This window comes from Vigna unguiculata, chromosome 3, assembly GCF_004118075.2.
Source record: "Vigna unguiculata cultivar IT97K-499-35 chromosome 3, ASM411807v1, whole genome shotgun sequence".
Lineage (NCBI taxonomy): Eukaryota > Viridiplantae > Streptophyta > Magnoliopsida > Fabales > Fabaceae > Vigna > Vigna unguiculata.
This window is the reverse complement of record NC_040281.1, coordinates 9,486,527-9,513,799: the sequence shown is the minus strand read 5'-3', so window position 1 is coordinate 9,513,799 and position 27,273 is coordinate 9,486,527. Positions and strand designations below refer to the sequence as shown.

Sequence of the window (27,273 nt, the reverse complement as noted above, 5' to 3'; positions counted from 1 at the left end):
AATGGTTCTAAAAGAATTGAAAGCAATCCAAGTGCATCTTCATCCGTTTAAAGTAGAAGTAGAAATACTCCAAACAACAAATCAAATATTCGGTGGAAACACGGGATATATATATTATTGGATATGAGAGAAAAATTAAATGTAATTGTTGCTCAAAAAAAATTATGAGTGGAGGAATATTTAGATTTAAACATCATCTTGTCGAGTAAAGAGGATTTTGAAACTTATGCTTATGTTTTTAATGATCAGACATAAATACTTGACATTTTAATTTATGTTTTATAATATTTGTGTGAACTTATTTAATTGTTTTAAGTTATATAATTTTTTAGACTTATTTGAATTAAAATGCTATCTAAATAATTATTATTTTTTTCATATCAAAATAAATTCTTACAAATTTATTGGACTCTCACGAATTTATATAAACTCTTGAATTTGACAATTTTTATCTCGAATATGACATGTTTTTTTAGTGTAAGATTCAATGATTCGATCGTTCTTTGAAAAAATCATTTTATTATAATAGTCTATTGAATTTATACATTATTAAATATAATATAACCTTTCTCTAGTAATATGATTCACTAATTTTAAAGGGTTAGAATCCGTATGCTACCTTCGTATGTAATATAAAGGTTAAATTATTCATTTGGTCCCAATTTTCGTATATAAATTTGAATTTGGTCCCTCAATTTTTAAAAGTGTTAACTAGGTCCCTAATTTTGATAATTTGTTTCAATAAAGCCCCTTCCGTTAAAATGGCAGAAACGGCGTTAAGAGTACAGTGACATGGAGATGTTAGATGGATCTGAACAGTGAAGTGGCACATTAAATGTGGTACACATGGAAATTTGAATGCTGTAATAAATAAATAATTTCGAAAAAAAAATGGTGTGCATTTAATATGTAATAAAACAGAATCAGCGTTTGTGTTAACCAACAAATTGGGGATTATTCTAGGGTTTGCCAGCAAATTGGGGATTATTCTAGGGTTTGCGTTCGTGGTCAAAATTGGAGAAAGGAAGGGTTGTGAAAATTAACGAAGTTGAGGTGGAACTGGTGGAGTACGATTCTTCTAGAGTGCTCAAAGCTGAAGAGGTTGAGATCTTGCAGTTAAAAAAAAAACTATAATCAGATTGATAAATCTGGTAGGAACGAGGATATCAGTGAAAAAAACAAGGACTTCTTGGAGGATGAGGATGATTGGGAGGAAATAGAAAGAACTGATTTGGAGAGGAGTTTTGGTGTTGCTGTTGGATCCTAATTTCTTTAAATACACTTCTAATGATGATGAGTACACTTTGTTATATAACTGCGATTCTCTTGGATATACGTCTAGTGTGAATATTGGAGGAGCAATAGCATTTAATTGCCCCATAGATGGTGGTCTTCCTGCATTTTTTGTGCTGAGTACTGAAGTGGTTAATTTAAATAATTTGGGGTGCAAGAATAGCATCAATGTTTCTGTTCTAGGAGAGGCTGTGAAGGTTGATTCGGTTGTGGGAATTCAAATGTGGGGTGCAAGAATAACATCAATGTTTCTGGAATGTGGAATCAAACAAGAAATTCATCCACTCTGGTTTAGGCAGGTTGAGTTTCACACTCTGCGACAAACCCTAGAATAATCCCCAATTTGCTGGCAAACCCTAGCACAATTTTTCTTTTCGAAATTATTTATTTATTACAGCATTCAAATTTCTATATGTACCACATTTAATGTGCCACTTCACTGTTCAGTTCCGTCTAACATCTTCACGTCACTGTGCTCTTAACACCGTTTCTGTCATTTTAACGGAAGGGGCTTCATTGAAACAAATTATCAAAATTAGGGACCTAGTTAACACTTTTAAAAATTGAGGGATCAAATTCAAATTTACATACGAAAATTGGGACCAAATGAATAATTTAACCTAATATAAAAGTTGTGAACTATTGTGTTATTAGTATTTTCATATTATAATTGAAATTAATTATATTGTTATTATAGTATAAACAATAATTAAAGATAAACTTATTTCAAGAAGAAGTGAAATGATTTACTTTCATTTTATTTTAAATTGACCATTGAGATTTATTAAGTAATAATAGATTTAATTATTTTTTAAGGAATCATTCATATGTTTATTTTTTTTTTGTAAATTCGTTCTTTTTTTATATTCATATTATTAATTATGTTTATACGAAGAAGGTTATTAGGATACTCATCCTTATTCAGAAATAAACACTTCACTCAAAAATTAATTTTAATGAAAATCTTACTTTATGTTTTTAAAATTATTAACTTTCATAATTTTATACTAGTAAAACACATGTTTACTTTTTAAAAAAAATAATAACAAAAAGTAAGAAAATTATTGTTATTATAATTATAAATGTAAATTTAAATAATTTTTACAATTATATTATAGGTAATTTGAATTTTTTTAGATAATTATTTTATTATACGTAATTATTTTAGTTTAAAAGAATAGTTACATTTCAGAAAAACTAAATAAAAAATTACTAACTAAAACAGGAAATTCTCTTTCTAGAATAGTTTACATATATGTTAATTAAATTTTTAATATTCTAAACTAAAAGAGGAAATTCTTTTTCTATAACAGTATAGATGTGTCTCCAATTTTCGTTTTCAAATATTTAATATATCAGTTTATTAATATAATATGCTTTTACCCCATAATTTTTGAAGCAGCCCTCAAATTTTCAAAATAATTGTTTTGTCTATGTAAAAGTGATTTCCAAAATGTATATTTTGGAAACTTTTTGAAATTTTTGGAGTAAGATTTTCAAAAAGAGATTTTTAGAATGTGATATTTAAAATAAAATTTTTACAATACATGAAATGTATTCTAGAATTAGTTTTTTTTTTCTTTCTTAAATTGAATTTTCAGAATAAACTTTCTTAAAAATTTATAATATCTTTTTGGAAACATTTCTACATGTAATGCATTCTATAAAGAAAATTTCAGAACATATTAAATACTTTCCAAAAGACTTTTTCAGGACAAGTTTTTGTTTCTCATTTTCTCTCTTCTCTGCAGTGTTCTTTCGTAACGGTGACGAAGAAAGCGGCGGCAATAGTGAGTGATGGTGGTGAAGGATCTTTAAGTCTTTGCATCATATTGTGAGGTGCAGTTAAATAATTGTGGGGTGAAGGAAGCAATTAGCCAACAATATCAGATAGTAGAGGTGGCCTGGAGAGCCCAATTTAAACGGTCCAGTTTAAATAATGTATCTTCTAAAGTATATTTTTAATTAACAATTGTTGCTTCCTGCACCCATAAAATTTCTTCATCCACTCCATCAAAACAATTACCGGAAAAAATTTTCAATATCCCTTTTACTCTGTTTACTCTATTTGAATGTGTAGAAGCTCAATTCCATATTAATTCTTATAAAAGATCCCAATTGGATTATTTTACTATTACTATTATAGACTGTCTACTTTTATATTATTTATTTCCATCATTATATATCACATGTCCAATCCAATTAACTTTTTCGAAGTTTATTTTTGTTAGTAAAATTTTGTTGGTAATTATGGAATTTTGTGTAGTGTATATTATTATATAAGAATATTTTCACATATTTTTTATTCTAATTTTATCTTTTTAAATAATATTTTTTAAAATTAAAATAATTATCTCATCAATTTTAATTTTTAAGTGTTTATTTTTAAAATTTAACCATTTTTTTTATTTCATTACTTTTTTTAAACTTAATTATTTTTTAAACAAAAATAACTATGTATAATATAACAATTACTTATAAAATAAATAAAATTATATAAAATATCTATATTTATTTTTACGATCATAATAATAATAATTACTTTTTATTTTTTTTATCATAAAAAAAATAAACACCCTGCAACCTCAACTATAATTTCTTTGTCTCCAAAATTATTAATCCATCTTATTCCGCTTCTCAGAAAGAAATACACTAAATCTGATTTCAATATCATCAGCTCAATTAACACTTCATTGGATTACGAATTTACGAAGAACGATTTCAAGAATAAAAAAATCATGGTAGTCCATATTACTTTAGTGATTTTTTTTTTTTTAACTTTCTGTTTATAATTTCTTGATTTGTATTCGCATTTCATTTGATTAGGTAATATTTTCTCATATAACGTGCAATCTGTGTTTGAGAAAGGCTTATATTCGAAGACCCAATGTTGTTTTTTGTATAAATATTATGTTCATATTAATAAAGTAAAATAATTGTTAATTTATAAAATGTTAATCTTGGAGAAGCCTAAATTATGTCAACGTTGTGAAAAGGCTAAAAGAAAATGATTTTATATATGTTGTCAAAAAAGAAAGTACAACTTCTGTTCCTACCACCCCAATAATTGCTGTCACTTTTATTAAATGGTGAAAATAAAGAAGTAATTTATTTTTTAAAATACCAGAACACAAACTCATTTTCATTTGCTTGCATAAATTAGTAGTAATAAGATTTGTTCTTAATTCATAATAATAGTCAAAATTATGATGAGATAGGAAGTTTTTTGTAAAATAAGTGAAGGTAATTCTAAGATTGGTCAACTTTATACATATGACATGTGTACCGGTTAGCATGACATGACCCATAATTTATTATTATAAGATATAAATAATATTAAATTAATTATATATCTATTTTTTAACTTTTAGGTTAAATGTGCATGTACCATCAATAGATATTTGATTGTTAATTAGATTTGACTAATATAAATGATTAATTCAATGATCTTATTTAATCATTTAGAATACAAGAGTTATCACTATGTAGGAAAGAGGTATCATTATGGTTTTTGTTGTTTCACTATGGTTGTTCAGTTGTACTATATTTAGGCATAGTAAAGAAGAGAGAATTATAAGCTATGGTTGTCAACCATAGTTTAGAGTGTGAGTATGGACTACAATTTAAACCATAATTCTACATTAAAACCAATTTCAAAAATGGTAACGGGCTCAGATTATTTAGAAAATCGTAATTCATACCCCTTTGGAAAATAAAAAAATTTAAAAAAAATGTAGGTATAAGCTATGGTTGTAGCAAAAATCATAGTATATATTACTAATTAAAAAAAATTGAAAATCAAAATTGAGGAAGAGGCTACGATTTTTCTAAACCATAGCCTATACTTTGTCAAAAGTTGAAAAAATGTCACTGCGTTTCAATAGTTTACGTTTTTTTTTTTAAATCGGAGTGTATTATCATAGTAAAATGCAATAATTGTACTAGTTTATGCACTTTTTACATCAATGATCAAAGATCAAATTTTAGTCAACGAAATATTTATATTACACTTTTATATGATGTAATTACATTAATAGTTGGTGACTTAGGTAACATGATGCAGGAAGGGATTGAAAATTCAATGACTACATCTATCCCCAACAAAATGGGTTTAGCTCTCCATTGTCATGGAGGGTACAAACTTACAAAATGAAGGTGGAAGAAGATGAAGATACAAGGAGGAAGAAGAGATTACCCCCACAAGCCCTAACAGACCTCCACACTCTCCGAAACATATTTTTTGAGCTCCAAACATTTCCAAGATAAGTTTTCCTCGACAAGTTAAGAAGATAAAGGGCTAAGTTGCCACATCAACAATAGTGGCGCCCGACACGAACTATCCACCGCCAGGCGCGAGAAGTAAAGGAGGAAGAAACTAAGTTCTGTAAATCTAGTGCCTAATGCCCTTTGAGTGTCGCCCGGCGCAGGCACACTAGAGACAAGGCTGGCACCTGGCGGGAGTGTTGGTCGCCAAGAGCTGACTTCTTGGAATCAGGCTAGCGTTTGACGCTGGTATTGTGGGCGCCCGACGAACTCTGTCTCTTTCATTATTTCACATATTTGAACTTCTTTTTGTTACATAGGATCACTCACTTGTCTGGGTTTTGGAACAAAGCTTCCTGACAAAATTTAGACATAAAAAATAGGGATTAGTGGTAAAATTAGATTACTGTAATCCAAAATGTGATTATTTATAAAAACAAGATAAACTCTAGGAATAAGAAAGTTCAACTAAAGAAGAGTTGATTTTGTTAATAAAATATGACTAAGATAATGATAAAAATTAACATTATCAATGTGAAAGAACCTGGTATTTTTCAAATATTGCAATAAGAGGAGTGTGCCTCGATGTTTGTTTGGGTTTTTTTTTTTGTCAATATAATGCTAACGCGTGAATTTTTTGGTCAATATTAGCTAAGATTAATTTTTTTGTTAATATTGATTGAGAAAATAATTTCGATCCATAATGTTGTAAAAATAATTTTGGTACATGTTAGTCTAAATAATTGTTATCTACATAAAAAAAAACGCCTCAATCAACTTGAAAAGAAATTTTTGTCTATGCGAGTTTAAATAAATCTTGAAAAACTTAATTCAAAATATCTAATAACATCAATGAAAGAAGATCATAAATATTAGTAGTTTTATAATATTAACCATTGTTTGGTATTTACATAATTTGTTTTCAAATAGTAATTATTGAAATATTTGATCCAAACACAAAAAATTAAAATTTAATAAATTTGGATTTCCTTGTCTAAATAAAACATTTTGAAAAATGAAACAACTTAAGACAAGATTAAATTTTACTAAGAACATATATTGTTGAATAATGCAAAAATTAATGAAAGTGCATGGACTATCAAAATAATTTGCTTATTCGATACTCAAAATTGGAGATGTAGATATGCATGTGAATAAAAACGGTGCACTAATCCATTTCTATATTCAACTATTGAATGTGTACAACCTCATTTTATCTTTAATATATGAATAAGAAAAAAATTATTTAAATCCTCTCATCAATTAGATGAAAACCATGAAATAGAGGGCATGTGGTTTGGGTTAGAGTTTTTGAGTGACAGTAAGTGTTTAAGTATTCAAAGTCAATAACTTAAATTGAAAATTAGAATTTTTTTACTAACATTAAGTGTTTAGGGATTATAAGTAAAGAATTTAAATTGAAATTTGACGTACTTATAATGCTTATAATAAATAACTATCTATCAAGCAAATGATTTTTGGGTCCATGATTAGGAAAAAATGTAAGCATAACCGCAGTAAAATATTACTGACAAAATCTTTACATTTAGAATAAACTTGATACTTTTTGACCCAACATTTTCTTTCGAGTTTTAAAAAAGACAATTAAATTTGTTTTTGTTTTACAATAACAATAAATATCAAGGTAGATTTTATCTTTAATATCCAGTATTTACGCATATATAAATGGAGATGATAATGTAGGCATGTCTTAAAAAAATATGGTTTACAAATAATTGTTTGAAAACTTTTCAAATAGAAAAAATATATTATCTGAGTTTATTAATGTCACGTGAATTGTTGTTTGATATTTTGTTGATTCTTTTCTTTGAATGTACTATAGACGATGAGATTTGATAGTGCATGAAATAGACTTATTATATGTTTTTATTTTGCTAATGAATTCCATCTCATTTGCTAAAAACACTTCATATCTTCCCAATAAATTTCGTAGATATATTTTCTTTTTATAAAAGAATTTTTTTAAACCTATAAAGCTAGAGAAGTACTACCTCGGTTTATTAATGCAAAGTAAGTTGTTCTTTGACTAATATTTTCTTGATTCTTTTCTATATAATTTATTCATTTATTCTAACGACATACAAACATCAAATGCAAATTAATAAAGTTTTCCTCGATTAGACATAGTTGAAATTGTCTTTGTATACACCTACCATTTCTTAAAATAAACACGCTTAGGTATAATTGACTAGTCTTTATTAAAAGCAAGTATTCAACTCAACAACATAGTAATGCGAACTTTTGAATGTACTTTAACTTGCAAAATGACACTGTTTTGGATTTGTGATACATCAAATAAATTATGTGATTTCCAGTTTGTCATCTGCATTATTAATATTGCTTCATTTCAAAATGTTACTTAAGCTTAAAATTTTAACTTAGACCGACTTGTATAACCAATACAGAAAATTAGGAAAGTTAAAGCGGGTCAGACCCACCAATCCGTCAAGAAAAAGACGAGTCAAGTTGGAATTTTTAACTCGTCAACTCACTTTGTAATTTGACCTGCCTAACCCACCAGTTTAGCGGCCTAAAACCGGTCAGCCTATCCTTGCCAACCCGTTTTTTTTTTAATTTTTTTTATGTTTAAAATTAAAAATAATAAAAAGTAATACTTTTTTATATTATATAAATAAATTTATATATATAAAGAAATTTTATAAATAAATTTATAAAGAATTTTTTTTTTTAAAAAAAAGGGGCCAGCAGGACAGGTTACAATATCTAACTCATTTATTGGTGGCGAACTAGCCCAACTCGATCCGTTTTAACGGATCACAGACGAGTCGGGCTAAAACAAATCGGACTAACCCGTTTTGGGACCTTCAGAAAATACAAAACCTTGTATTCATGTAGTTAACATTTAGCATTTGCTTCTGCATATTCTGCTGGCTAAACCTATATCAATTTCCATTATTTATCAAAATCAGTGTGTTGCACAAGTACTATAGAACGTAACCAAGTGTGGAATTATGCATAGAGAGGTAGGTCTAGCTGGTGACATTAAATATGAGAGTGAGAAGAGTTAAAGTAAGGAAAGATAATTATAAGAGATATGTTTGTTTTTACATGTCACAGGTTGAATAAAATGATGACTAAATTTGATCGTAAAATATGTGGACAGAAACTATAATAAATCCAAAAGCATCCAATAGTTGAGTTCTACTTCTAGACATTCGTACGTAACACGTGGAGTGAGCATATAGGGCAAAACCAAATAAAAATAGTTTAACCCATATTTTGACTTACTTTTAACTCACTTCTTCAATTACTATTAAATAATGTGATGTGATAATCTAACGATAATTAAAATAATAAATTAAAAATGAGTCAAAAAAAATAAATTAAAATATCATTATCTTTAAATCAATTCACCAATCACAGTATTTCCTTACAATAATGCAAATGAAAGATCCAGTTGAAAATGGAATCTATGCCCACTCCTCATCCCACCACACTTTTCTCTCAACCAGAACCAGTGAAGGACTGTCATCATTCACCCAAAAAGAAAAAAGGACTAACGTAACAGAGATAGACACAGATAAATCAACCACCTACTAATCAGTTTATTCTTAAGTCTATCCGACGAGGTTTATTAGAGAAATTAAGAAAAATACAACATTAATAAAATTTTAGTTTAATTATATAAAATATTAACATTATTTTTATTTAAAAATTTTAAGATAATAAATTTATGAATCTTTATTGTTTATTTTTTTTTCATTTCTTCTGGATATGAGATTTATTAATTACCTTGTTTGGTAATCAGATCAGAAATATTTTGTCCGCATTCACAAAGACACTCTATAATACATCAACACTTCAATTTTTATATACAGTGACGTCTTCCCTTGCTTTATTTATTGTCTCCAACATATATGATTGGACCCTACAATGGAAAGGGGACTCATAATAATTATTATTATTTTTTCCATTTTTTCACGAGATGTTTTTTTTCCAATTATGACAGCAAGAAGCAAGAGCCGCCTAGAAACAATGTCACGATAAGTTGGAAAGACCTCAAAAAGTTTTCCGTTAAAAAATGTTGAGTTTTTTTTTTTTTTTCCTGTAAGGGGAAGGTTCGTTTACTTCAAATTTTACTTCTCCGTAATAATAAAATCTTTAAAACCAGATTAGAAAAGTATGAAGTTTGTGAGAGTAAGGAAATGTATTATTTTACTGTTTTTCTTTCTTAGATTCTTTAGTGGTGGAGGGTGAGAGGTATAGCCACCATGGAAGGAAATTAATGAGCGTTCAATGGTGAGGACTTGGACAATTGAGAACCACTAGTCCATTTCACAAGGCACGTTTTTTTTTTCCCCAAAAAGAATCAGCGTTGCTGAATGACTTAGCTTATAGCTATCGATATCTTTTCAAAATTCTCGTGTAAGAAAAGTCCAAGGTAAATTAAGAAGAGTGAAGAACAAGGGTTTGTTTTGTCTGTAGTCCAGGCTAGGTTTTCTTCAATCGTACATACTACATACCTAAGCCTTATCTACTTTTTGTTTCCGACCTTTTACTGTTACCCCTAGTTGTCAACAGAAAAATGGAGACCAAAACCAAGACCCTATGTGGACCACACCAATTTTTCTCTCATCCTATTTACCCTTCTGGTTTTTACTATTTATATCAAATATTTATGGTCATGTCTTCCATATGTAACTTCTGAGTTTCTTTTTTTTTTCCCCACAACTTTGTTCTGGATCTCTGAGGAATTTATGGACTCGAGCAGGTCTGAGGGAAAGAGGGTGTTGAGGAACGACGAGGAAGAGGAAGATGAGGAAGAAGAAGAAGAAGAGGAAGAGGTTGAAACGGATTTTGGAGAAGATGGAAGGAGGAATAAGAGAGTAATGAGAGATCTGTATGGAAAGAAAGGGTGGAAAGGTGGAGGCTCAATGCCACCTTCTTGTCAGGTGGATAACTGTGATGCTGATCTAAGTGAAGCTAAGCAGTATCACAGAAGACACAAGGTTTGTGAGTACCATGCCAAGGCTCATTCCGTACACATGGCAGGGCTGCAACAAAGGTTTTGCCAACAATGTAGCAGGTTCTCAAACCCTAATCTCTTTCGACCAAAATCAATTTTCTCAATCTCATTATGCCTATATATATATATATATCTATTGTCTGCATATCTTTTTATTCAAACTTAATCTTAGCTTTGAACTGCCTCAGGGAAAATTTGTTTGATTAGAACTTTCTTAGTTATAAGTATTGCTTTTCAAACAGCCCTAGTTAGTTTGAGGAAGGGAGAAAACCCTTCAATTTCAATATGGGGCATGATTGGAGTGGAAATGAAACATGTGCTTGACTTTGTGTTGTTCACTCTTTCGCCCACCCTCACTCTCTGCTTCTTTTGTTTCTTCCTTCAATTATTTACTAATCTTGGCTGTAATAAACACTTCCTTTGTATTGCTTTGTTTTAAAGAAAGATTTAGCATTTCAAAAAATGAGAAAAAAAAAAAACTTGGTCATAGAGGATTCTCCACATTACCCTGATTATAGAATGTAAAATTTGATAACATTGTAGAAAGGTAAAACCCAAATACGGAATTAATATGCTCAATGGAGTCAAAGCTAGTAATCCTATAGGTGGCCAGCTGTTTATATTCATCAATATTTCTTTTTCTTCTGAATGGTGTTTACCAATACAATAGCATTGATCCAACTTTTGTTTTTTGATCATTTTCAGATTTGGAATCACCGTTTTGAACTTAAAGGTTGACAAAACTCATTGGGTTTTATGGGTTAATTTTAACCAGTGGCATGTTGTTGACAATCTTGATGCATGATTTAGGGTAACACCCATTTTATCAAAACAATAGATGTTCTTGAGTTTTGTCAGTTACATTACACTAACCCTCTTCTAAGTATTTGATCCTTTCCTGCATTGTTCTACTGAAAAACATGTATTTTTCTAGATTGCAGCAAACATTTCAACGAGAAGAAAATTTTCCATGTCAACTAACTTTTCTTAAAATATCCTGTTTTTCAGATTCCATGAGCTTTCTGAATTTGATGAATCAAAAAGGAGTTGTAGAGCACGGTTGGTTGGTCATAATGAGAGGCGTCGGAAAAATGCTGTTGACTATCGTGGAGAATAATTTCTTCTTGTTAACGATGATGAACATTAATAAAGCTTGAGGCAAGCATGTGATTGAAACTCAAATCATTGTTGCTGCTCTCTAAGGATGCTCTCTATCTTCTGTCAATATTTTCATATGCTACGATTGTTGCTGTTGTAAGTTACAATAACTATGGATGATTAATCACTTCAAATTTTACTTTATTTTGGCTTCAGAAAAATGGAATATAGGGATTTCCATTGAGGTCCATGTGTTTGGTTGAAAATAATAGTTGAGGAGGAATTTTAGTTCCTGCAGTACGGACAAATTTTGAGAAGAGGAAAATATCTTCATTATTTCAGGGAAAAAGAAAGAGATAATGATACAAACGAATCCGTTCTTTTAAACATATTTATATTCACCTTATATTTATTTTTATATCTATTTTCTTATCACATTGTACATCATATATTTTTTCTTTCATTAGTTTTTCTGTAGGTGCGCTTGAAATGTAGAAGAATACTTTGGATATATATATAAGGTTGGATTCGCAACAAAGAAAATCATAAAAGTAACAAAAAAAAAAACAGTAAAAAAAATCTTAAATAATGACAAAATGTATCGACAAAAAGTAATTAGTAATTATTGTGTCCGATTTAAATTCTAATTTATAAACTAAAAATTATTAATAAATAAATTAGTTTAAAAAAATTATAATTGAGTTTTAAATTGGTAACTAAAATAGTTTTTATAATAAATTTAACACTAATATTAACTATATAGTTTTTGTTACCAAATAAATTAGTCACTAAATTAACCTCTAATTAATTATTTAAAGGTTAATGTAAAAATCAATTCTTTTGATAATCAAAATCTAAGTAGTTAATATCAGTAACCTATTAAAGATTAATTTATAATAAAAACTATTTTAGTTGCCAATTTAAAAACCTGTTATAATTTTTTTTTAAATTAGTTTAGTTACAAATAATTTTTAATTTATAAATTAGTATCTAAATTTGATCACTATAGTGACTCATTATTGTTTGTTACTAAATTTAATCATTTATTAAAGTTTTTTTGTAGTGAAAAAAACAAATGTAATATAATTAATAAAATGTTTTGCGCAAAGTATTATAAGTACAATACGTATATTACATATATCTATAGAATTTCATGTAGATCACATATTTATAGAATTTCACATGTTTTTCGTATATAGACCGAGGAAAAAAATAACAAAAAAATGCAAAAGCACTTAATACAAAACACCATCTAATATACAAGTAGTAAATGTAAATGATAAACACTCTAACTAAATTGAACACCATATAATATAAGTAGAAATGCCATATACTCTAACTAATTTTGAACACTTCTAACTAAACTGAACACCATATAATATAAGTAGAAATGCCATATAATATGTTTGATAAATTAGTTAACTTAGTTGGCCAACATAAACTTATATTTTTGGATAAATTACTCTTTTTGATCCCAAATTTTATTGAAATAATTCAAATAGGTCTTTTTTTTGTTTCAACTAAGTTTGATTTTTTGAAAATGGTTAAATATACTTTTATTTCCTAAAATTTAACTCAACTTTTGAATTTATCCTTGTATTGAACTTTGATACAATTTGATTCACAAACTTTAAAAATGAATAAATATAATCATTCTAACTCAACTGGATTAAACTTTTTTAACGTGTTAAACACGTTTTAGGATGACATTTGAGTTGTTTAGATCGTTTTGATAAGTTTCAGCTCAAATGTCAGCCTAGAACATCATTTAACAAGTCGAAATGGTTTTGATAAGTCCTTATATATGTTTCTTTGAATCAATTTAGTCCCTATTAAAGTCTCTTTGATTCAATTTCGTTCCAATTTTTTTTTAATAATTGAAATATGTTTTTTTAATCCATGTTCTTTTATAAGATTAAATCTAATTAAGTATAAATATTTTTTAAAAATTAAGTACTAATATTTATATTAAAATTTAGTGGTAAAAGAAATGATTAACAAAATATGGGTTAATACTTTACAATAATGTAATATGGTAAAAATTCATTTTTAATAAAAAATATTAGTATAACATTTATATAAATAATAAGTTTGTCTCAAATTGAAGAGAGACAATATTATTTTATTTTGAAAAAAAATTGGGTGATTAACAAAATATGAGTTAATAATATAGAATAATATAATATTTTAAAAAGTCATTTTTAATAAAAAAAAATTTTAGTATGACATTTATACAAATACTAAGTTTGGTTTCAGATTAGAGAGAGACAATATTGCTCTATTTTGAAAAAAAATTGGATGATTAACAAAATATGAGTTAATAACAGACAATAATGTAATATGTTAAAAAGTCATTTTTAATAAAAAAAAATAGATTTAATTACTCGGATGATACCCATTTTGGTAGAAGTGTGTCAATCTGGTCTTAAATTGGAGAAAAACAATATTGCTATATTTTGAAAAACAAAATGGAATAAAATTGAATCAAAGAGACATAATAGGGACTAAATTGAAATTAAGGTAATGATACTGACACGTGGCATTGTCCAGCCACGTGGCAGTGATAGTGTGGTGTGTCACACCAGGGATATGATATGTGGCAACAAAAGTTTTTGCAAAAGAAAAATTCAAAAACTCATATTGACACGTGACGTGTCGTTAACGACATTAATAATTTTTTTTTCTTTTAAAAAAAACCTAATTGAAGTAGTTTTTTAAAAGTTATGACGTAATTGAAAATTTTTTTAAAGTAGAGACCAAATTGACAAACTTCTACTAAAATGAGGACCATATGAATAATTAAGCTTTGTTTTACTTGTTTAGTTAAAGATGTACATTAGATATTAATACCTTTTAGGCAAAAGCATTGATATGTGGTTTAAAACTTAGATCTCAATCTACCTTAAGTTCCAACTAGAAGTTGACTCCTCAAAATTTGAGGAATCTAGTTAAAAATTTGAATTTGTTAATCATTTTTTGATTATCCAGCTTAAATCCATCAAATTTACGAATGAAAAGTGAAATGAGGTCATTGGCCTTTTTTTTTTCTAAAATTAAAATAAAAAATAATTTAAAAAATTCAACTTTTCAATATTAGATTACTTCAAGATGCAAATAATTTAAAAAATAATTTATCTTATTAGAAATATTAATTAATCGATTAAAAACTTTTATATATATATATATATATATATATATATATATATATATATATATATATCAAATTTAAAAAAAATAAAGAAAATGTAGCAGATTGACTTATTAATCAACTTATCCACCCTTTAATGGAACAAATCAAAATTTCAAACCCATTTTAATATGTTAACCCAACCCAACCCATCCTACATTTAGCGTAACAACAACAAACCAGGTTGAATAAGAGTTACTCATTTTGTCACTCAATCTTATCTTCATTTATGCAGAGTTTTCCTATGAATGAAAAGTCACAGTTTGGAATAAGGAATAGAAATGGAAAAAGAACATGGACTGTATTGTACCAAAAGTCACTTAATACTTTTTTTTTTTTCACTTTACATAATTGCGGTCTTATATCCTGTAAGACTTTCTCTCTATCAGAGTAAAAATAAATTAAAGCTCAGAAATAATATAAAAGTGTTGAAAGACAAGGAAAGTGACATGTAGAAGAGAATGCAGAATATAATGAAAGTAGTCTCTACTGTATTATGTTATGGTGTGATGTAGTGAATTAGCGCCCAGAATCGCAGGTTTTCATGACTTGTCGACCCATGCATGGGCCCTACCACTCACAATAGCTCCTTCTCATTAAATAAGTGTACTATCATTTTTTCTACAAAGTTTTATCAAATAAAGAAAGAATTCATCATTTTTCTATAAAGTTTTATCAAATAAAGAAAGAATGGTTCTTTCTAGACAGACATATAATTTCCCCACTTGCCCAACAAATTTTCCTGTTACCCACCACGCTTTCTTTTTCTTTAATTAATAAAAATCTTCTATGTACGTCCATTATAATTTGGAATAATGATATTTTGAGATACTAAACTTTTTAAAATAATAATATTTTAATTCATATTTTTTATTCATTTTAAATTTATTATTTTAATCACTACTGAATTATTTATTTTAATTTTTTATAATGATGTGATATAATTAAAGTGGATTAATGAAAATAGGTTAAAATATTATTATATTTTTCTTTACATGATATGAAACTACTCTTTTCTGGTCTTTACTTTTTTTTCTTTTTACAAATATCAGAATTCACTTTTTTTAATGACTATTTTGTTATATATATATATATATATATATATATATATATATATATGTATATATATATTACAATTTATTGTAAAAGTAGTTGCACTGTGATTTTTTTACCATATAAATGGATATTTATTTCTCTTGTAGGTCATGGGTTTGGTCCATTTATACTCTCATCCATCATCTATAAATAGAACATTATTCTCCTTTTTCACACATACATTTCTATATTCTCATTCATTCTATGTTGTTCTCTCTTCTTTTTTCTCTTATATTTCTTCTTCCATTCTGCTGGATTTATTTATTTACTCTTTTTAAGAATTATCTTACTAATTCTGAGATCCTCAAAAATTTTGAGAAGTTCTTGTTGTATCCTGGAACTTGCACAATACACTACGAATAAGTATTTAAGGACAATAAATCTACACGCCTCGAGAATCTTTTTGATTCGTGATTTTGTCAGCTATTACAACATATTTTACTCTTATAATATATGTCAAAGGATCGTTATTCATTAATATTAGTGTTGCAAAATCAGACCAATTAACAATGACTCAATCCAAATAATGAGTTTGTTACTTTAAGTTCGAACCATTTAACATCTTTTAATTCAGTTTTTAACTTAAATAGATATAATTAGACTAACAAATTTTAAAAAATTTATCTGTACATAATAAAATTTTAAGATATGATTGCTTATAAATTACTTTTTAATTTATTAATCCTTCTAATACCTATTTATACATAATACAATTAAAGATTGTGATTTTTTTATGGGTGACAACTTTTTATAGTTTTAGATTGTCAATATTCTCATACAGTTTTCTATAAATGGAATAAAAAAATTATTATTTAAAAATTATATTTAAGCTAATATATTTGGACTCGTGTATTATAAATATTAAATTATTTAGTTAAGGAAATATGTTTAAGTTTATATTTTTTTATGTCCAAGTAAACATTTTGCTTCAGTCCAGCGATGATTGTCGAATTATCTTCCGAAGAAGTTATGCTCTCAAATCTTTATTATTAGAACAAAATGCCACTATTTGTTTTCTCAAATTCCGTATACTTAGCTACATATATTTATTGAAACAAAAAATAAAACTTAAATTATGTATATACACAAATATATTTTATCCTATTCGTTATATAGATATTATATGGAGAATATTTTTTAACTAATAATCTACTATTTACAAATATCATCTTCACTTACAATTAAAAGAAAATACAATCAAATGAGATTAAATTCTAATATACAGTTAACAATTAAAATATATTATTCTGTCTGTAATAACAACAATAGGTTAAAATACTTCATTAGTCCATGTTTTTATACCAAAATCTCAAATAGGTCACAAATATCTTTTTAGTTTTAATTAGGTCCATATTTTTTAATTATATGTCGTGTCAGCTCCACATTTTTTTGATTTTTTGATTTTTTTAATTTCTTTTGAAAAATATTTGTCACATGTTACATAAATATTGTCCATGTGTCAAGTCAGTATATGATGACACGTGTCAAGTCATTGCCTGAATATCAATTTAGTCCATATATTTATTATTTTGATTCCATTTTCGTCCATAATTTCTTCAATTTTCAATTTTATTCCATCCAAATTGAGACCAAATTTAACTTTTATATAAGTATTATAATGATATTTTTATTATAAGTGATATTTCTATTACATATTTTTAACAATATTAAGTTTATTTAAATTTGCATTTTACATTAAAATTTTAAAATTTTAAATATATTTATTTTAACTTTACAAAATTGTTTTAAAAATTTATATTTGAATTTATAATTTGTTACTTTTAAACCAACTATAACATTTGTATATTAATTGTTTAAAACAATTTTGTAACAAGTTAAAATAAATATATTTAAAATTTTAAAACAAGATTTAAATAAAATTTAATGTAAAATATAAATTTAAATAAACTTAATATTGTTAAAATATTTAATAAAAGTATAAATTATAATAAAAATATGATTATAACATTTATATAAAAATTAAATTTAGTTTTAATTTAGAAGGGATGAAATTGAAATTTTTTATAAAAACTATGGACTAAAATAGAATAAAAATTACAAATATATGGACTAAATTGATATTCAGATAATGATTTAACATATGTCACTATACTGACTACAAGTGACAATACTAACATGACATAAAAAACCCTAAAAAAGTTAATTATTACACATTTTTAAAAATATAAATCTAATTAAGATTAAAAAAATATAGAGACCTATTTAAGATTTTGGTAAAAAACGTGAAATAATGAAGTATTTTAACCTAACAAATACTAATGTTGTTAAGATCATTTTCAATCATGCCCTCATCCTATTAGTCAAAATCTCATGATAACCCTCTAACAAAAAAAAAAAATCCGCTCAAAACATTCACTGAGCATGTTTAAAATATAGATCTTATGGTTATAAATGATGGTTGAGTATTATATTTATTTCGAATTAAATGATTGATTCTTTTACCTCATTTATGATATATTTGTGTTCTCTATGTTTGCACCCCTATATGCGCTAGAGTAATGTAATTAAACATGTTGGGTCAGTTAGGAACTCTAATTGAATCTAATTAAATTTATTTATATTAATGATACGTTTAATTTTAATTTGTGGTACATGGACTGAACTGATAGATGTATATTAATGATATTTTTATATTTTGAGTTTCTTCCCCTTTGTTGCCATCCTCGTACGAAAAATTCAGCCCAGAATCTTCTACTTATGCACAAGTGGACTAGTCTCAGTGGCTTCATTACCATACTAACTATTTTATTTTACTTAACATTACCATCTCTTATAAGAATTGATGTTCATAATGACTTTCACTCTATCGGTAGCAATCTAATAAGACTCACCAGTATTGCAACTTGATCAATCTTATAAGTAACCCTTCCGTGACCCAAAACTGAAAACGACAAAGTGTTAGAACTTCTGTACCAATCCAAATTACTAACCCATCAAATGACTGTGTCATAACAGCATCAAGTCTTTTTTTCTTTTTTCTACTCAATGTAGGATTACTAATTTATAATAACGTATGAACTCTGTTGTGGAGAGAGGTCATAAAACTGATAAAAGGTGGCCCCAGCAGTTTAATTGTGCAAAAAGGTGGGCTTTTTCTGCCTTGGCCATGCCATACACTTCCAAAAATGTTCAACTTCAATGGCTATTAACAATATTATTTTATGCCAGTGATAGAAATGTTTCTATCCAAAAAATTGGAGGGTAAAAAGCATGGAGAGGACAGCTAAAAATCAAGGCCCCTGGTTCCAAGTTCTTTAACCAAGCTCTCTAATAAAAAAGAATTAAATAAGCAGCTTCAAATGCAATGCTGAATGATGTCCTAGTAAAAGAAGAAAAGAAATTGAAAATTAGAAACTCTTCCCAACAAAAGTGCATTCTACTAAAGCATTATCTTCTCCAAATCTTATCTAGGGTGAGAAATAGCTTTGTGAAAGTTACCTGAGCTTTGCCGTATGATCAGCAATTTGGTAGACTGTACAAAGATAATGCAGAAATAATCACCATTTGATGCGTATCAGAAAAGAAAAGTCATCATATCATAATTGAAAGGAACCAACCTTAGTCACGCCTTATGCCTAGCATTTTCAATGCGAACTCCCACGCCACAATTGTTGCAGCATTAGCAGGAAATGCTCGACTTATAGTAGGACCTAAACCCGCATAGCACCCCTTCAATCCAGCCCTTTGGTAGACCTACAAATAAAGCCACTTTTGGTACATTCTTTTTTGTTGGAATTTTAAATCGAATAGAGATAAAATCAATTTAGAGTATATATGTGAATGCAAACTTTACCTTACAAGTCGGTTTTGTAAGATTGTTTTGTAGGGTTGAGTTAGGCTTAAAGTTGACTTCTTCATTTTTTTTAACATATAAATGATTGGCAATTACAGAGACAATGTTGAAAGATTTAGAGAGCTTACCGAACTCAAGACCCGGAAAGGATTTCTTGGACAGTTTTTGTCAGGGTTTGTCTGAATTAAAGTCTTTGCCACGTCAAGAGGCAAAACCGTCAACCAAAACTGGTAAATAATCAATAAAAACCACAAAAAAGTAATGAAAGAAGCTTCAGTACGGTTAATATACAATACGTTGCCAACTGCAGTAGAAAAAAAACATGTTTAGTTATCAACATGCTTACACCAACGCCACCAAGACCACCAGCAGCAATTCCGATTCCAATATCAACCAGGTTGCTGTAATTGGATGAAGAAACTTTGATATTTGAATGCATTTGATGACGCACATATTCGTAAACACTCATAAAGACAGCATTCCCTATAGATTCTCTAAGCAATGTTGTACAACCTCCACGAAAAATTCCTTTCACCTGAAAGGAATACCGTCAGGTATAACACATTAATCGCGGTTTTGCAGAATCTTACAGAATTTCCTCACCCCTTCAGTTTCTACTGTTTTAAGAGCACAATCAAGGGGACTACTGTATCTACTGGACTTGGGAACCAAAGAGTCAGTGCCTTGTATCTGCATCCTACACTGTAGAAATTCAAATTTTGAATTGGTATTGTTATTAGAGGCAATAAAGGTACCGATGACACTGCAGGTTCACTTTACCTTTATCAGCTCTGTTGGACCTAACACAAAACTGATGATGGCACCACTATAAGCTGCAGATGGTATTATTACTTGTGGCCGTGGTTCCTCACTTTGAACTCCCCCCTAGATTAGTTTATGGAAACAAAGTAGAAAGTATGAACTAAAGCCATACTAAGATTAAAGATAAATCACAAAACAAGTAAAAAGATTATAAACTTTATCACATAAGGAGTGTGCTGATTGATGCAATGCCAAATCAAGATTACAAGCACACCTGAAGGTACATTTTTGTTTGGGAATAAATACCAAAAAATAGTGATCCTTCTACTGCCATCCCAACAAAAGATGATGTTGCTCCTCTATAAAGTCCTTTGATCTGTAAGAGTTAGTACAAAATTAGATTTCAAAAACTCTCAAATCAATTCCCTTGACATCAATGATTGAAACTAAAATGCAAAAACATAACATATTGTTAGACATATTTAAATCATTTATAGACCTCTAGTTAATTTTTTTTCCTTTGAGACAATTACCCATTGACATAATTTTGGTCTCTGTATGCCTTTGAGAGAGTTTCCCATTAACATAATATCAGTCTCTGTGACCAAGTTCAAGAATTCCACCATTATCACTCGGACCCATTCTTCATAATTAAATTGAAATTCAACACAAAATGGGTCCATGCCTTATCTATCTACACTTAAAGCCAATAGACCCTTGGGCGATTGAGTGTCCTAGATACAAAATCATTCATGGGTCTCCAACTAACAAGGTATTAGCTTAAGCTTTTAGGAGAACAATTCTTGGACACAGCAATTGAATAAAAGACAAAATAAAGTATATTTAATCATACTTCACTTATCACCTAAAATCTTCAATATTATAAGACATATTTTACAAGTTAAACCCATTTCTAAAGTTTGGCTCAGGGATCATAAATTCTAACTCTCTTCAATTTTGGAGGAATAACGTATCATAAAACAAAATGTCAAAAGTCACAATGAAAAAAGCATCGGAACAGAATAGAAAGGAAAATAGGAGATTTGGACACATATGTGGCTTCTGAGTTCTGACTGTACAGTATAAGTGAAGTCAAGCATAGCGAGATTTCTACAAATACTTAACAAAATATTACATAAATAGGTTCTAAGAAATACAATCTCCGATTCAGAAATGACATCCTTTCTTCTCATGGAACACAACTTTCCACAGACAGGACAGAAATTTCAGATGGTCAAATAACTTCGTTTCTTATGGCCATGATCACAGTCGCAACTGAGGTCACATCCCTTAATTAAATGATGTGATGGTCTTGTAAATTGTATAATATTCAATCCAAATTACCCAAATGAAATTGAGTACTGTGCCCACTACATGCCTCGTAAAGATAAACTACACCTGACCAGACCTCCAGCTTTTATACACAAGTAAGCATATCAACATGAATTGATACAATTTAGCAGTAGTTTCATATGCCTATGTGGAATTTGAATAAATAACCCATTTTTTTTATCCTTTGGAAGTTGAGTCAAGTAGCCATACTCCTTCTGTCTTTAATATCCTAGCAGTGCAATGCAATCCATTTCTGTACTGAATCATATGTGCTTCTGCATTGTGCTTTTGCAGCATCACCTGTTAAATGGGGAAATAATAGTTTACAGATAGGCTACAATTTTAAAAGTAGATAACTAAAAAATAATTAAACACAATAAAACCATCCTGAAGTCACGAACAAACATGCAAGGAAGAGCCTAAAATAGATATAATTACAAGTATGATGGATAAAAACACTGCAGAAGATCATGAGCCGAATAGAATGACAAAAAGTATGGCCGAATTCTCACAGCAATTAAAGAATTGTGATCAAGGAAGATCGTTCAAAACAAGGTATGTTTGTGATCACTGTTGCATAAATTTAAAATTTCAGAAAATCTCAGCATTTTCATAGCTTATTATTGATATTATCTTGTAAAGTGAATTATTTGAGTAGTCTAATGTTAAGGGGAAGGCAAATTTCTGTAAATATGGATTATATTCTCTAGCTTACATATATGATATTTCTGATCAAGTTAATACAAGCATACCATTTATGTATGTTATAATTATATGAATTAGTGTCATTCCATGTTTGGTTGCAAGTCACATTCTATTCCTATAGTCTTGTTCCTGCTCGTATACCGCAAATTATTTAATCACACACGTACAAAGGAAGCAAGAGAGACAGAGAGGGAAAGTTAAGTTCATTTGTGCCCCTCATGGGAAGCCTAACTATCATTATCTATCACAAAAGCAAACAATTTGATAAAGGAAAGCAGTGCAACAACTTTCACATGCCAAGGAGATGGAAAAATCATTATGTTTCTTTCCTACATCACCTAAGTAATATAGTTTCCTATAATTTTTTCCATTATTTGTTATGGTGTGAGCTTTAGCACAATGGTAAAGTTGCTACCTTGTGACCTAGAAGTCACAGGTTGAGTAAATCTACCCAGCCATAGCCAAGTATGGATTACAAAAGCATATTGTAGGATGTAAGAGTCATGCTAGCCAAGTATAGAAGGCCTAATGATACACTGGCTTAGCCTATCGAGAGAAACCAAAAAGCATCTCACTTTGGAAATTTTAAGAAGGCTTTGGTTGCAAGATTTGAAATTACATTGAAGCTTTTTGATTTGGTTCCTCTCAAGTATAAAAAATTACCCAATGATTAATGTTTAGGGTACTTCCTTGGTGGACTTCAACCGGAGATCAAGCACCAGATTCATAGTTTTCATCTCCAATCCCACATTCAAGCCAAATTCACGAGACATTAAAGAATTGGCTGAATCACACATAGACAGTAGACAATTTATGGGGCATAATTCTAATTGGCAACAAAATAATGTAGGACTGCTTGCAAAAAGTGTCATTTCATCAGGATGGAAGTTCAATGCCAGAGGTGCTTCTTCTAAATCACATGGAGGTTGGAGAAATGGTCAGAATCAAAGCAATTACATGTCATGTTTGGTTAACTCTTTCTGACAAGAATGACTTTACAATAGGCGGTAACGATGAGATTAGGAACAGTGAATGGCAGAAAATAGGAGTTGCTACATCCAGTTAATTGTGTGCATTGTTTACTTCAGTGATATATATAAGATCCGATAGTAGGCGGTTATTAAGTTTTAAGGAGAAGTTAAGGGAAATTCGTATAGAAAAGCCAGTAGAAAAAAGGTTAGCAGAGAAATTGTATTTGGAAGTTCTTCAAACAATGTTATTCTCTATAGGAGTTGCTACATCTCTCGGACAACTTCTGTTATTTCTGCATAATTGGTGTGCCTAAATACCAAATTTCAGTGTTCCATCATGTGCTTATTTCATGAGTATAACAATCACCATTTTTTTCACCATTAATATCATAATACTTATACACGCTTAATTTATTCAGAATGATTAACAACAAAGCCCGGACATGAATTAGACAAACAATTCATGAATAGATCTGGATCATCATGTCACCCCAAAATAGCACATAAGTTACCATTTTTACCATCCTATTCAAAAACCAGCAGTTGTCAGTTAAAAGGCCAAGAAAAGTAGAACTTGGTCATTAAGCTAGTTAAGTAATACTGACAAGCTCAACACAATCACATATACCATACCCGCTTAAAAGTTAACGGTGGTTTCAATCAGCCAATAAACGATGAACAATGGCAAAACTAACCACATTAAGTTTCAACCCGAAAAAAATGACAACGAAAAATGAACCCTATGGAAAATTGAGATCTAAAATTGTTTTATGCTTGCGCAGAAAAATGGAAGTTGAAATTAGAGCACCCCATTTTAAATTTCAAACTTACGTAGTACATACAAAAGTACCAAACACCATTTTCAACAGCCAAGAACCAGCATTGGGCAGAACATTAATACACCAAAATAAAAAGACAAGTATCAAATAATGTATCAAACGGAGGCGCTAATTAAAATCAAAGGGGTCAATAAAAGTTGATAAAAATTTAACCTTGACGGTGTCAAATGGGTGGCCAGAGGCTACAGCGGCAACACCGGCGAGACAGCCAGCAACATATTCCTTGTACCCTGAACCTGAAATCTCCTCCATGGCTCTCACTTGCTTGAACCTAGAATTGGTATTATCAGCTACATACGAACTACGTTGTTTGTTACTATCCGAACCAATTATCACCACGTGCTAATCGTTGACCGCCAGAGTGTGTAAGAGTTAAAGCCGCGGTGGCTGAAAACACTGTTGAGGTTTCTGGGCCAAGTTCTCAAATAAACAAGGATGGTGATGTTAGGCCTGTGACAGAAGAAAAAACCATTACAGTTGAGGGTGAGAAAGAGTATTTAAAACAATCAAAAAGTATATTAAATTTAAATAAGTTTAAAATCTCTAATACATCATTCATTTTTATTTTAAGAATTTGATAATTCATGTTAATATTAGATATTTAAAAAACTAAATATTTTAATTTAATTATATTATGTTATTTGTGTCAGTTTAATTATTATAAGACACTTAAATCAAATTACTTAATTTATAAGATATATATTTTTAGAATAAATTATTAGATAGTACAAATACAAATTTACTTTGTATTATTAGCTAGCTTTAAAAACAAATCCAGACCCATCACGGGTTGGTAAGTACAAGAAGATGACTCAATTTTAAAAAATAATTTATAATTCGTTGTTTTCTTTTCAATATACTTTTTATCTAACATGAAAGTTGAAACTAAATTTTAAATTATTAAAATAATTATGATAAAAATATCATATTAATATGTATATAATAATCCTAAAATGTGTTAATAAACACATGAATATATATATATATATATATATATATATATATATATATATATATATATATATATATATATATATATATATATAACTGTAAATAATAATTTTAAATATTATATTAACACCAAACATAAACACAATTTATAAATAGCATGCAAATAAAATCTAAACTATTTTAAAGGTGTATCCAATACATACGTCTTACGCACATATCAGATATGTGTATCAGATATGATACGTATCCGATACGTCGATATATTTATTTTTAAAATAGTAGGATACGATTAGATTAATGATAAATACATGATATATGAATATTGAAAGTTTTACAATAATTCTTATAAACATAATAAATATACGATTGTTAATGTGTGAATCCAAATTTTCTAATTTGAGACAATTTATTATGGTAACTAAAACCTGATAGCTAATGTTAGTGACAAATTTAAAAATCAATTCATAATTGAAACTATTGTAATTATCAATTTAGAGACCAGTTATAATTTTTTAGAACTATTTTAGTTGTCAAATTTGTCACTATATAATGACTAATTATTTTTTGTTACTAAAATTTATTAATATTCAAAAATTGTATTGTAATGTACTACGATTTTATAAATTAGATATTTTATTAGTAATTATTGTTAAAGTATCCTAAAATATCGGACACAATACGTATGAGACACGGATACATGACCTAAATCGAAAGCGTCTTACAGTTAAAATAGGCTAATTAAATTTCAAAATCATCTTAGACATAAAATATTCCCCAAAATCATATAAATGCAAATTTTAAACTATCAAACATCAAATCATTGAAGTCTTATATCCGTATGTAATATTGGAGTTAGTGTTTTGAACAGAGAAATCCAAACTTCATAAGTATTTTCTTTATCTCATTTACAATAAGAAAAATAATTAAATTAATTTTATTTGTGAATTAAGAATAATCTCAAGAATGTCACAGTAATGATCTCAAAATTTACTAAATCTTTTTATTATAGTCATTACATACTTTTGAATCATTAGTTTTTGCATTTTCTTGCGATAAATATTTAATTTTTCCAAACTTGCGTGAAAATAACAATTAGAAGTTATGTAGCCTTCCACTAAAACAAATAGAGATAGATGTGTTTGGTTATTTTCTGAAAATCAATTTTGAGTTGAATTGATTTATTTGGATAAGCAACAATTAGTTGCTTATCTTTAAACGTTTTGATATTCAAATTGATTTTGAAATCAAACATACAATAATTCTATGATGAAAAATTAATTTTACGTCAAAATAAGCGAAATCAAACACATACATAAAAATATCTTCTTTAGGTCAACAATGGCCAGTTAAGATTATCTGCTTTTTTTAACTTCGAAGCTGCACTCTTTATATTTGTTTACTAACTTATATTTAGTGAATTTAGTTGAAATTTTATTTATTTACGTTACACTTTATTTTACTCTTTAAGTTCTAGGAGGTAACAAAATGTGAATATTTATATATGCTTTAATTTTTTATAATTTTTATTAAATATTAAATATGTATTACATATTGTACCCATATTTTGCATTGTGACATATGCTTACATCGACTTTACCTTCGTTGAATGAAATAACATTAATATTTATTTCTTTATGGTAATATTACGTTTTGTTTTAAATAGAAGAATAACATAATATGGTTATTTATTCAATTTAATTATTTATTAAGTTTTCTTTTTCTTTTTTGAGTATACAATATTATTTTATTTTATTTTATCTATTCATAAAGCATGTCATTATTTTCTTTAATCTTTTATGCATAATAAAACATGTCTTATTTTCAACATTGTACTAATTAACCTATTTTTAATAAGAAAAAAAAAACTTGCTAAACATTATAGTCAAATTAAGGAATCTCGATGAAGAGTGATAAGGTGGTTTAGTGGTTAAAAGGAAAAGAAAGGAGGGGAATGT

At 28.2% G+C, this 27,273-nt stretch overlaps 2 protein-coding genes across 3 annotated transcripts; one reads left to right on the top strand and one right to left on the bottom strand.

Moving 5' to 3' along the window:
• The first annotated feature begins 9,973 nt into the window (after window positions 1-9,973).
• Window positions 9,974-11,906, top strand: LOC114179133 (squamosa promoter-binding protein 1-like). 2 transcript variants are annotated; one of them, XM_028065359.1, is made up of 3 exons: window positions 9,974-10,624; window positions 11,270-11,375; window positions 11,573-11,693. In XM_028065359.1, exons 1-2 carry the CDS (start codon window positions 10,296-10,298, stop codon window positions 11,367-11,369), a joined length of 429 nt encoding a protein of 142 aa, XP_027921160.1. In that variant the 5' UTR covers window positions 9,974-10,295; the 3' UTR covers window positions 11,370-11,375; window positions 11,573-11,693. The 2 variants fall into 2 exon arrangements, with proteins under 2 accessions (XP_027921160.1, XP_027921159.1); XM_028065358.1 differs by lacking the exon at window positions 11,270-11,375 and having other exon boundaries at window positions 9,992-10,624; window positions 11,573-11,906.
• Window positions 11,907-18,861: 6,955 nt separating this feature from the next.
• LOC114176268 (mitochondrial arginine transporter BAC1) lies at window positions 18,862-24,844 on the bottom strand. Its single transcript, XM_028061250.1, has 10 exons — window positions 24,521-24,844; window positions 22,063-22,152; window positions 20,795-20,896; window positions 20,539-20,643; window positions 20,362-20,460; window positions 20,105-20,293; window positions 19,887-19,985; window positions 19,523-19,658; window positions 19,404-19,437; window positions 18,862-19,284 (listed from the first exon to the last, which is right to left on the bottom strand). Exons 1-8 carry the CDS (start codon window positions 24,617-24,619, stop codon window positions 19,524-19,526), a joined length of 918 nt encoding a protein of 305 aa, XP_027917051.1. The 5' UTR covers window positions 24,620-24,844; the 3' UTR covers window positions 18,862-19,284; window positions 19,404-19,437; window position 19,523.
• Window positions 24,845-27,273: the final 2,429 nt, after the last annotated feature.

What these genes read in the sequence shown, in the direction of transcription:
- LOC114179133 (XM_028065358.1), top strand. Translation starts at nt 10,296, where the DNA reads ATGGACTCGAGCAGGTCTGAGGGAAAGAGGGTGTTGAGGAACGACGAG. An exon ending in TTTTGCCAACAATGTAGCAG is followed by an intron (nt 10,625 to 11,572) that starts GTTCTCAAACCC and finishes CCTGTTTTTCAG; the next exon opens with ATTCCATGAGCTTTCTGAAT.
- LOC114176268 (XM_028061250.1), bottom strand. Translation starts at nt 24,619, where the DNA reads ATGGAGGAGATTTCAGGTTCAGGGTACAAGGAATATGTTGCTGGCTGT. An exon ending in GTCCAACAGAGCTGATAAAG is followed by an intron (nt 20,461 to 20,538) that starts GTAAAGTGAACC and finishes GAATTTCTACAG; the next exon opens with TGTAGGATGCAGATACAAGG. An exon ending in AAACAGTAGAAACTGAAGGG is followed by an intron (nt 20,294 to 20,361) that starts GTGAGGAAATTC and finishes TATTCCTTTCAG; the next exon opens with GTGAAAGGAATTTTTCGTGG.